Source organism: Crocodylus porosus, unplaced genomic scaffold, assembly GCF_001723895.1.
Source record: "Crocodylus porosus isolate Cpor-Errol unplaced genomic scaffold, CroPor_comp1, whole genome shotgun sequence".
Classification (NCBI taxonomy): Eukaryota; Metazoa; Chordata; order Crocodylia; family Crocodylidae; genus Crocodylus; species Crocodylus porosus.
The window spans coordinates 46,866,806-46,879,434 of NW_017728950.1; the positions used below are offsets into that span (position 1 = coordinate 46,866,806).

At 39.5% G+C, this 12,629-nt stretch overlaps 1 protein-coding gene across 4 annotated transcripts in view; it reads right to left on the minus strand.

The window, feature by feature from the left end:
• FOCAD (focadhesin) overlaps window positions 1-12,629 on the minus strand; it is a 256,908-nt gene that overhangs the window by 64,161 nt on the left and 180,118 nt on the right. For all 4 annotated transcript variants that reach the window (XM_019554782.1, XM_019554785.1, XM_019554783.1 and 1 more), the window contains exons 22-24: window positions 6,273-6,365; window positions 2,900-2,988; window positions 634-675 (exon numbers count right to left, since the gene is read on the minus strand). In XM_019554782.1, coding sequence (XP_019410327.1) covers window positions 634-675; window positions 2,900-2,988; window positions 6,273-6,365 — 224 coding nt within the window. The remainder of the gene's footprint in view (window positions 1-633; window positions 676-2,899; window positions 2,989-6,272; window positions 6,366-12,629) is intronic.

Genomic DNA, 12,629 nt, shown 5'->3' on the forward strand with positions numbered 1-12,629 from the left:
ACTGGATGCTTATCTTGCTGGGATCCTATGACCCCAGCTGACTTCCTGCCCTTTGGGCAGGGGGCTGGACTCAATGATCTCCCAAGGTCCCTTCCAACCCTAATGTCTATGAAATCTATGAAAGTTTGAGGGTGGGGTCACCGTGTCTGGATCTGCCCTGAAAGCCACAGACTAAGTTCAGCGATAGATGAACAAACAAGTAAAAGTCTGAAAACATCTTTTTTCTGTCTTCACAAGGGGGACAGATATGGACACATGGAGGAAGCTTCAAGCATGAAAGATAGATAATGGGCCAGCTGTGATGAGGTCATGCTCCATACCAGAGACAGCTGAGTAACTGTTAAAACAAATGAGTTAAAAACAAAAAAGCAGGGAGGGAAGGAGTTATATAACAGGCTGGATCAAAAGAGTAGAGCTGTATTCCACCTTTAAATCAGACTATATATCATGCACCTGGGCAACTGTAAAATGCTGATTTTGAAGGAAAAGCACCCTTTCTTACATTTAAGCAGTAATCAGGCAAAAGCATGAATTATATGGGACATTATTAATGGAAAATACTGGCTTGCATCATGCTTCCCTTCTTACTGGCTGCCCCTCCCCATAACCTCTAAATACATGAGCAAATCTTACTTTGAAGCACCCTTGACAACATCAGTCAGCATGTCTCTGACCCTGCAACACAAACAAGAGTTAGCACAATATATATAGCATGGCAGCCAGGACTTTCTGCCTGTAGTCCTTCCCTCCAAATGTCCTCCCATTCTCAGTCACTGACTATCACAACCCAGTAGCCATTTCATAAGACTTAAGAGCAAATACATCACAGATATAAAATGGTAAATAAATATTTACCAAATATGTACATATCCTCTATCATTTTATGTTTTCATATTCTTGGACCAATTTAAATAATTTTCTAAATGGGCTTTTCATCATATTTTATTCTTTTCTTGTAAAAATTCAAGTTCATGCAGCAGCCATAAATCTGTTCATCTAGCTGTTACAGACAGCTTTCCAAATCAATGTGTTATGTCTTAGCCTAATAATATGACAATGTTCTACAATGGATAACTATAACAATTTATCCCACATTTATTATACTTCAGAACATAACTATGCATGGTTAAGCTATTAGGTGGCACTATGGCCTCAATTTATTGAAATGTAAGCTATAAGGGCACTTAGAATTCCTTCTAAGTTACTGTAATCAATTTACACTACATGACTTGCCTGTATTTGTTTAGTTTTGCATTCATTTCCAGACAGAGCCAGGGCTGCAGCAAGTCTTTTATACTGCCAAGCTTGGTTTTTTTTAAATAAACATATATACCATGCACTCCAGAATTTACAATATGAAATAGTAAATCTTAACTATGACTGTCAATCCATGCAGAAAGATATCTACCTTTCAATCACATAATAATACATAAAAAAAATCAAGTCAATTCTTCATTCTTAAGCACAATATTTATTTCTGAATACTGTCATTAGAAAACTCATCTAAGTTGAAATCTTTTACATGAACATTATATAGAAATGATGCAAACCTCCCCCCCCTCAACAAACAGAAAAATCTTCTATTATCCTGTTCATGTCAGAACAAAGTCAGGGCCAGACTAAGAAGTAGGAAATGCTAATAAAGGCCTAGTAGGTCCCTCTGTGTGAAGCCATCCTCTGACCTTGTTCTAAAGTCAAAACAGTTTGAGGTTATTCAGCACCTTGCTTGGACTGGGCTCAAAGAACAGCCTGGGGAGACACTTAATATGCTTCCATTGAGCCATCAAGTTCATCTACCAACCTGGCTTTTAAATATGCACATGTACAAAATGAATTTTCAATTGTTCATGTTAGTGCAGTTTAGGATAACATAAGCGAGGAATTATGCTAGAAATAAGGGGCTAAGGCAGATTCTGTACCTCTGTGAAAGCTAAAGCTTTTCTTTTCGTACCATAAGTTATAAAATATGTCGCCTGCAGGCTGGATCTGGCCCATGGAGCTGAGTGATTTGGCCCACAGCATTCCTGGAGGTGCCTGGATTTCTGTAGTGGTGTGGGTAGCAGTGGCATTAATCTCCATGGTTGTCTAACCCACTTTGCTGACTCAGGGAGCTGCACAGATTGATGCCATTATCATTCATTTTGCCACCAAAATCCAAGATATGGATCCCTACTGGAGACTTATTTTTTTTGGCAGTAGCTGAATGAGCAATGATGGCATTAACCTATGCATCCCCTATTAATGTTACTGCTGCTTGCCGCAGTGCTATAGGTGGGTCCAGACCTGGCTCATGACAAACCCTGATTTGGCCCATGACAAGCCCGGATCTGGCCCACAAAGCTAAAGATAGAAGCAGGTTGGAGATGGACCTGTCCTCCAGTCTGTTCTATTGTACCTAGTTACTTTGCATCTTGTTAAATAACCCCTGGCTCAGCCTTAGTTAAATGAGACAGAGATAAAAATTACATGTTCCCTACTGACCATAACTTTATACCTTCTCACTGCAAGAACTATTTTTACTTTGGATATTGTTGGTGTGCATAGAGAGATACCTTTATAACATAATAGATGTATAAGCCCTGATATGGTACCAAGTCATTCATTAAAGTTGGCATCATTTCCATCCAAAGTTTGGACAAACTACATGCAAACCTCCAGCTACTGTCATAAGCTTCAGGCATTGCAAAAGGATAGCTACTGTGCATCCCAGCAACCTTACCCGAAACTCCCGTTTTTTCTTTTCCCCCCTGCAAGCTAGAGATCATATCTGTTTTTCTTCCATTAGCGCTCATACAGACGGTTAAACTTGTAACATTAAATTCTTTGAAGTATTCCCCCACTCCCTTGCCAGCTTCACTCATCATTACAAATGAAGAGGAGCAGACAGTCATTCCCTTACCAGAGCCAGGCTGTAAATTGTTTGTACTGCACCTCTTCAAGATCTTCTTTTCCGTGTTTTAACTGCATCTCCAGCTCTGCCTGTCTCCCCTGCCAAAGCACAGCATAAATCAGAAGGAGATCTTACAAGGGTAATAATCATGAGATTTCTGTGGGGCATCCTTGTGTAACAGATGTAACCCTTCCCTTGTGGGCCACTTCATGATTGGACCCAATTGTTCTTGATATAATACCCCACTGTAATATATAATATATTAAGCAAAACTATTGTAATTTTTTTATTCTGAACAATGGGCATGGCAGCTGCAGCTGCAGCTAAATGGTTAGAGCTACTTAGGGTATGGACAAATGTAGTATTTGAAGTTCACCAAGTGCCTGGAAAGTGCTTCAAAATGTGAGGATACAGAAGCATGCAGCCAATGAAGCACTTCAAATAGAGGTGTTCTGCCTCAGAAATGACCCCAGGAAAAATAAAGGGAACAACTTCCGACCTCTTCATGCTTCATTTGCACCCTTAAAAAGTCCTTCTTAATCATGGAAAGGCTCAAAGAGGACAGCATAGGAAAGCAGCTTTGAAATCCAACTACTTCCAAGGTCACATGACAGCAACAACTATCATTTACTTAATATATCATTTTAATCAGAATTTCACATTCTTTTTACTTGAAATGATTCCATTCTCCTTGCAATCCTTCATGACAGTTGTAGCTGTACTTCAAAGGATTCACTACAATGGTTTATAGCAGCGTTCCCCAGCCAGCGTGCTGCAGCACTTTGGGCTGGATCCATGCCCCCACCCCCACCTGCTGCTGCTGTGGGCAACCAGACAGGTGGGGGTTGTGGCTTCAGCCAGTGATTCAAACGCCATGCCACGTGCTTCCCACCGCACGCTACCCCCTCCTCCCAGTCTGTGGCATTCATCCGCTTGCCACCTGATCCCTCCCCTCTCTTCCCCACCCTGCTCCACAGCATTTTGCTGCTCATCTTCTCACCCCCCACTCTGGTCTGCAGTGTCTGGCCGCTCGGCACACCCATTTTCCCTTGTTCAGTTGGTGTGCCATGGGGTGGGGGAGGCCATGTAAGTGTGCTGCAGGTTGAATAAGGTGGGGAAATGCTGGTTTATAGGGTGCTTCTGGTATCTGATGAGGACTGATTTGAAGGTGTTAGGCAAATCTCCAGAGTAGGAGACTGGGTAAGGGTGGGCAGGTTTAGTTTTAACACCTAAAGCAACTATTGGTCATCAGAACTGGGTTGAGAAATTTTTCCAGCAAGGCTCTTAAAAACAGCAGATCATAAGTATCTTTTTTCAAACATTCAGCACGGTTAGGAATTAGTTTTTGTGAAAATTTGAGAGTACAGTGTAAATCCTGAAGTCATGCACAAAATCTGAACCTCTCATCTACTATTAAGCAAAGAGGAAGTTTTTTCCCCTGAGGACTGGGAGTCAGCACTCCTCTTTTCTCAACTTGACTACTCTCAAAAAGGCCTGGATTCAGCAACGTGTTCAAGCACATCCTTAACTTTAAGCATGTGTTTGAGTCCATTCCAATTCCCCGAGGCACATTAAATCTAGATCTGTCTCATTTTAGTCAGGTAGGTTTGATCCTGAAAGCTAAGCATGCTGCCCCCAACTCTGCAAACTGCTTGATCTTGTCAGAGGTTCACTGAAAGCAACAAGAGGCTTTTTTGTTTGCATAAAGCCAGGGCTGTAAAACTCATCTGGCCTGACAAGCTAGATGAGTCTTGTCCCTGGGCTGGACCAGGCCCATGGAGCCCTTTCCCTTTCCCCTCCCACTTCCGTAGCACAGGTCCCAAACCACCTGCAGCTGCCAGATCAGGTATGCTAGGGAAGGGAGAGCAGAAGGGAAGGAGATCCATGAGTTGTATCTGGCCTCTGGACCAGCCCTGTGCTGCAGGTGTATACCATGCCCCATGAGGTTCTGATCTGGATTTGGCCCACAGGCCGTATGTTTGACACCCCTGCTGTTAGCACATAAGTGTTTTGGCAAATTGGAATGGGGAAAACAAAGTAATCATCAGGAGGTAGCAGGATTAAGTCGTTAGGCTCTTTTAGTCTTTGTGCCCAGTTAGTAAACTGGGATATTACTACTTACCTACTCCCCAGGGATACATTAGCGATGTGAACTAATTAATTTATACTTATAAACCTTTTTGACAGTTGCAGATGAACAGGGCTATAGAAGCCTGAAATGTAATCATAATAATAATAGATCTTTTAAACATAAAGTATGCATATACAGAAGCAAACTTCAAAGTCACAATGGTAAGCTCCGACAATCTAGTAAACCCTAGAGAGGATTTCAGAAGCCAGATGAGTAAAAGCTGTGCCTCTTATGAAAGAGCCAGAAGCATGAAACAAGACAGTAACAAAGCACAAGCACCAGCTGACATTCTCTGAAGTTCAGACCTTAAATAGTTTAAAAAAAAACCCCTACTTTTAAAATAACAAGCATTTAAATCTGACATTCTGCTATTAACTAAAACAATTTATTTTGAAAATGGCCTCTTGCCTAGCCTGCCCCCATAAGGTAAAAAATTCTGTTGCATTATCCCACCATGAAAAGTTAAAACTTTGGGGAAGTTGCCCAGCAGTCTGAGTTGCTCACACTGTGGAAGTGGCCAGTATCACTTGACATATGTGGGAAGATAAACATGAATCATCCAAGATAGCAAGACAAAGCAAGCTATTCACTGCTTTCAAAGGAAAACTATTGCTCTAAATATTATAGATGATTTGGTGCGCAAAATAGATCAGAATCTTTTTGGTCAAGAAATTAGACCAGATAATTTCATCAGAAGAGACTTTCTGCTGAAATTTTCAGTCTGCCCTGGCTTGGAATGGCTCAGAAACAATAGTAGTCTGGTCTCTCATTCAGAGTATGACAGCAGTCCTCTTGTTAATCCCGACTAAAACTCAAATAAAACCAACAGAAAAGCAGAGAAAAATAAAAATTTAAGCAATACATTTTTGAAGGAGCTCAAGGTTCTCCCATCCTCATCATCTAATTTGTCATACTCTCCAGCGTCTTCAGATAATCTCTTTTCACAAAGAATAACTGATTAAAATTCAGCTCAAGGGATTATTCATAGTTGGGACAAGCATCTCAGCAGAGAAGTACAATTCTGAAAGTCCAAGTATTTCAGCCAAATCAGCACCTATGTCGAAATGTACCGCCAACACTGGCTGAACTCTAACCAAACCTTTAATATGGAGACTTGTCTGTATTTCATTATTTTAAATTTTTACAGTTAAAATGCAGGTTTCATTTTACTGAATTGTGGCTGATATTTACAGTTCAATTGCTTGATGGGAAAACTGAAAATACAGAAAAAGGGCACATCACTCCAACTACCTGTAAAACTGCATGGTATGTTCTGCTCATAAATCCAAGCCAGGACTGAGGGAGCAGGAGAGAGCGGTGCCATTCAGAAGGCTGTATGTTAACCTGTATGACATAACAGAAATGACAACTATCTTAGAATTAATTTGCCAAAAGTGTAATTCACAGCCAGCTCTCTAGCATTATAATTCAATGATTGTATTTTCTTTGTACTATTCTTAGCTCCCTCCCTGCCCTCCCCCTCTTCCTCCCCTCCCCTGCAAAACAAAAAATTCAAATAGTAAAGCCAAGGATAATCAGTCTAGACATCTGAATATTGCCAACTAGAATCGTTTTTCAAGTTAAACTGCTTTTGGTCACACAAGGGAAAGGTCAGAGGAAACAATGATAATTTGTGCTGTGCCTTAAATATGATAGTTCTTTGACAAACAGGAGAGAATGTCTGAACTTAAGGCAGTTTACAATTTAATGGTCTGACACTGGAAACATCCAAACACCATAATTTACTACTCTGGTTAGTGAGCAACAGGACTCAAATATTACAATGAAGCATATCATAGAAGACCCCAAGATGGATCAATAGATTCAATCAATTAACTGATCTCACAGGGATCAGTGGAATCACTACTGACAGTGTGTATAGGATTGATACCTAAACTAAGAAAGTGTTTGTGGGGGGCAGGGGGTTTAAGGATGCAACAGAACAAAGAAAGAGCATCACTCATTTGGTGTTTACCATAACTCTTGAGTACTTTTGTCTGCCTTAAAAACACAAATACTTTAGGAGTGCTGTTACACACAAAAATGAAGTGGCACAAGGAAGTGAGCTGTGGAAAATTAACCCAAAGTAGTGAGTTTTAAGCTGGAAACAAAGGTTGAGGTATGTAAGTCAGGATAGTTGCAGTGGTGCAACACAGCCTGACACAAACATATTTGAACTCTTTTTAAATAAATAAAACAAAAAAAATTCCAGCTTCATGTTAGACACCACCAGCTCCAGCATAAAAAGGAGGGAAGGAGGGAGTTTTCAACGCAACCACATTCTTCAAAAATGAGTAGCAGTCAGGAAATAATTTGTTCTGGAAACACCTCTTCCAAATTACAAAAAACTGGACAATTTCCACAACTGCACAATGAACTTACAAAAAGGTCAGCGTTAAAGGACAAACTCAATCTGCAGCCTCATGCACATGCATACTCTCAAACTGAAGCATAAAACCTTTTCCTGCATTAACTCCCACAACAAATACTAATTTACAAAGGCATATTTGCTTTTTCAGCATGCTTTGAAAATTGTAGCATTTAAATTGGAAATTTCACAACAGAAAACAATACAAGATTCACTGACTTGTAATTATTTCATTTTCTACTGGCCAGTAAATTATTTGGCTCTCCACATCCATTGGTTGTGTCTCCCTTACCCAACCATAACGCTTAAATGAAGGTCACTTATAGCTGTAAGTAATACTGTAACATCCTAGAGTAACCAAGTATGCAACTTGATGGGACTACTGAATCGTTCAGGATCAAGGAGATGCTTAAGATGGACTTGGGCCTAAATACCCATAGTTGTGTATACCTACAACAGGTAAAGCCTAGCAGAAGTGGGATATTGATACTAAAGAATTTGAAACTCCATCATAAAAACCCATGGTCTCTCTTGAACAGCAATTTTATTGTATGTATTACAGAAATGGCATATTATAATTTAGGGTATAGAAGTTTATTGTCCGATTGCATCCCAAGCCAGTCAAATATTAGAAACCAAAATAGTATACTCTCCCTCTGCCCCGACCTCCCCACTTACAGCAACATTTTATTAAAAGAAAGTGTCTGAGGTGTGCCCCTCTCCCTCGCCTTAACATCTGTGTTTTCAGGGCCATACCGCAAATGAGTTCTGTAATTAAAATGACTGTTGTGCATTGATGTCTCAAAAAAATCCATAGCAGGAAGAAAGACAAACATGTCAGCTTGGGATGAGACAAGACATGTCTCAGTATCCACTTTTTAAGGTATACATTTTTCATTTTTAAATTAAAAGAACATGCCAAATTCTCAAAGTTACAGAAAGACCTCCCTCTCCTGCTGTCATCATATCTGGTCTAAAGCTGACCTTCAGTAACAAATCTTCCCAAGCTTAATCCAGAAGAGTGTTGTTACCCTTTTTTATTACACTGAGACAGCAGACACAATTCAACATGGAAAGTACTCCAGTGCTGAATTAAGTTAATCAGCCAACAGTCGTAAATAAGCAAATGGAGATAATTTACTTCAACCAGAAGACCATAAAGAGAAGAAAAACCCCAGAAAAGCTTTTAACCCTTAAATAAGATTCTCAATCTTTGACAAAACCCATTAAACAGCGCCTTTTTCAGTATTTGTCAGGGTGCTATTGGCATTTCCCATCACAATCAGAATCGTTGTCTTTTTCTTCTCTTGTAACTCTTTCAATAATTACACATTACTTACAAAGGTTTATAAATAATTACATATTCTGACTTATTTGGCTGACATCCTTCTGTCCTCTACTCTATACAATTATCCTCAAACTGTTCACCTTACAAGTTAAGAGAGACTATCTACTCATTTTCAAGTCAATCGATTCTTCCATTCTTTCCCACTGCTTTCATCTCGGCCACTGTTTCACTTGCTGCATCTTTGTGATTTATCTTGTTCAGCTCTTCTATTTTCCCTTACCTTGAACAGAAATTTCAATCCTTCTACCTTGAAACCAGTTTTAACTTGTGTATGTGCAGTCACTTATACTGACTAAAGCCAAGACAAAATCCACAGTGCTATTACTGGAAGCAAGAGCTGGTCATTATAGCCTACCAGGTCCTTGCATGACAGCAGGAATGCTCTTTCTTAAGTCCTCTGATATCTTTGAATCAAAAGTACTATCCGAGCACACCATGTTATCAGCAGAAGATAAGTCTTGTAGGTGACACAACGCATACAACCCACATCACTGGAGTTGTCAGAGGTCCCTGAATAATAAAGCTGTTAAAGAGTATTCAGTTATTTTGTAAGGAAACAAAAATAAAAATGAACCAGTCATCCTTTTCAAATATCAGGTTTTCTGGAAATGTTCAGCAAAAATTGAAAGTGAACAATGCACAATATCAGAGAATTTGTCGGGTATTATTGGTATTCTTTATTCTAGCTTAGGAACAGATGTTCCAAGCCACATGGTTATGTTTTTGTTCTCTCATTAGATGGACAAAGCTTCATAAAAAGCTGGATACAATACCCTGGCCATAAGATACCTCATTTCAGTGGTCTCTGAAACTTCATGGATTTGTTAATATTGGCAAGTTGATGTCCTTTTGGTATTCAAATTAATGATAGGCACAGGAGTTTTTTGGAACCCCTTCTAGGGGATCAGGAAACTTTGCCACACCTTGCCCTGGCAGTAGTCCTAGAGAAGACCTTACCACACAAGATGACAGCCTACAGTTCTGGAGAAGAACTCCCTGCCTGGGTATAGAAGCAACTCAGGAAAATACTACCAGCTGAGAGATAATTACATACAGCTGAACCTACTGAGGCTTAACACCTTAGGAAGGTGCATTTCTCTCAGAGGACAAGCAAGCAAAGAAGTTGCATGACCACAAGTCAGGAGAAGGAGGTTTGAAAAGAAAGTTACAAGAGACTTGCTCTCCTGGTTTTGTACTTTACTGGATTTGGGGTTTGGGTGTGGGGGTGGTCTTTTTAAATGATTAGTTTACTGCTTGTAAAACAGTGTGGCATGAATGCAGCCACAAGCTTCTGCCAAACAAAGGTCAGTTTGGTTTAAATAAGATCCCCTTCTATAAAAGCCTGACCCAGAAAAAGCAATCTGCATAAATTTTCACTCTTGGAATTTGCCCTGGCTCTGCTACAGACCATCTCTAATGAATCAAGTTTGTTTAGTCACTGCTGATGCATCGCCAGTAGAGGGCACACAAGACATTTTGAGATTAGTAAATTAAACTCTGGTTTTAACTGCATAAATTTCTCAGCACGCTTATATTCTGTTATAGCTTGCCATGAGTTTCCTGTTGGCCTTAAACAAACAATCCAAATAGGACCCCATTCAGAAAAGTGCTTTCAGCAAATAAATAGTTTTACTACATGCTGAAGTGTCCTTCTTGTACATGGATACAGCCTCAACTCTGAATAATGCAGTTTACTGAATACTGCTGGGTTCCCTGTCACTACATCCAATTGTGGGAATAGGGATTAAAAAGCACTTAACCCAAAATTACACATCTATCACAATCTCAGGGCACAAAAACAGTATGTTAAAACAGAACTCTGGTCATTGTTCTGAATCTTCCCACTTTTATATATTTCAAATAAATCCTTAAATCCTGTGATTACATTAAAAGCCAAACCACTCCAGAAATGAGCAAGAGAAATGTGCCCCTGTTTCACAAAGTCATTTTATCAGAATACAGCTTGCTTACACTGTACTTTCAGCAGGGATGTTTTTACATGTGTGTATTGGGCCGTATGTACAAAGAGAAGGATGCCAGTGTGCTGGCCACTGTATAAACCTTCACACCCTGTTCCAAAGACTTAATAATCTAAGTGGCCCCCTTTTCTACATGGGACCAGTATTGCATCTACAATACAAATATTGTTGCTTTTATTGATCCTAAGAATTCAGTTCTTCACAATGGAAAAAAAAAGATTAAATCTGGCAGAAATGTAAAGCTTATCTTTCTTCTTTTGAAAGATGCTCCAGGAATCAGGAATTGAGATACCAGTCTGCTGTACTTTTGTACCATAAGCAAATGGCTTCAAATGCCATTCACATGTAACAAGCAGAATCCACTTCACATCCATTAAAGAAATAAAAAGATCAGTAGTTGGGTTAACGCTTAACAGCTTTAAAGCTTCTAACCCAAAATGTACATTTACAGAACCATCAAAACATATGGGCCATGATGTGAACATATGCGACTGTTCCTACTGATTTATTTTCATAATAAAGACAAGTGAAGCCTAAAAGGGATTTTTCCCTTAAACCCCTGAGCAAAAACGATTCCAAACTGCTGAAACAGTCACAGGTAAAAATTATTGGCTAATCTAGCCCAGGTGATGGTGATAAAACTCTGAGATTTCTTGCACAACACCATCCCAGATACATCAGGAGGTGCGCCCTTTAAAAAATATTAAAGCAGAACATGATTTAAGTGACCTCTGACCTACATGACTACAGTAACTCCAATGTCCTTTCAAAGGCCCACTGCCATGCTTTGTTTACCAAACAATAAAATTGTGTGTGGGCACTTCTGTGGGAGAACTGAGCTGCTCCTGCTAGTCACTAGTGACCAGTAAAGAGCAATACAATCCTTCAAACACGCCACTGTTTATTGAAGGTATGTTCTGCCTCCCATGAGAAACCAGCTCAAATAACATGGAAAAAAAATCCTCTGCATCTTAATCTACGCTTGTTGACAGATATTAGACCTGCATCTAATGCTTCAGCTAGAACAGCACCTAGGAGATGAACAGTAGGAGTTTAGTCTCTCAAGGTTCAATAGCAAATTGCTTTTGTGCTATAGATGTTGCTAGATTTAAACTGCAACTAAACATTGATACTTTTTACTTGCTTTTGACAGATATTTACAAATTAAAAAAAGTTGTTTAATGTTCCTCCCTCCTGCATAGTCATTTTACCACGTTGTTTTTATTATGAGTTGACTGCATCTAAATTGACCCCAAGTTTCAGGTTCAGTTTTAGGGAAAAAATACTTCTTGCCTGAATATAAATCAAAACTACAGGTAAAGACTTTGAACTGTTATTGCCCTTAGACAATATCATAGGACAATCAAATAAACAAAAGAAGAATCCAAGTGCAGTGGTAAAAGATTCTGCCTAGGTATTTTTTTATTGAATGTACTAAAATACAGCAAGTATAGGCCGGGGGGGGGTACGTGGGAAGACTGAAAGTCTCATGCCTTACTCAGCACTCCGCAACTCTGAACATTGATAATCTCACAAAAAAAACCCCAAAATGTTGGTGGCTTCAAACCCATTTTTCAGCAGTCTGATTTTCAAACACACACACATGAAAAATGAAAGTGCAATTACACCGCTTATTTTCACATAATTGCTCAAATTAGTATCCCATTAGATGTATTAAAAACAACTTGGGTGTCCAAAGTCCATTGTGGGGAGCACAGAATAGATATCCAAAGAGACAAACCTGGGTGTACCACTGTGATACCTGCAAACCCTCTACTACCCAAGTGACATTCACTGGATCGTCTCAGTAAAGCCTAAATTAATTAATTTTTTCCAACTAACGTTTAGTTTTCATGTTTATACTTACCTTGACTAGACAGTGTCTTCTTGCAACTATAAACTAAGTAATACAA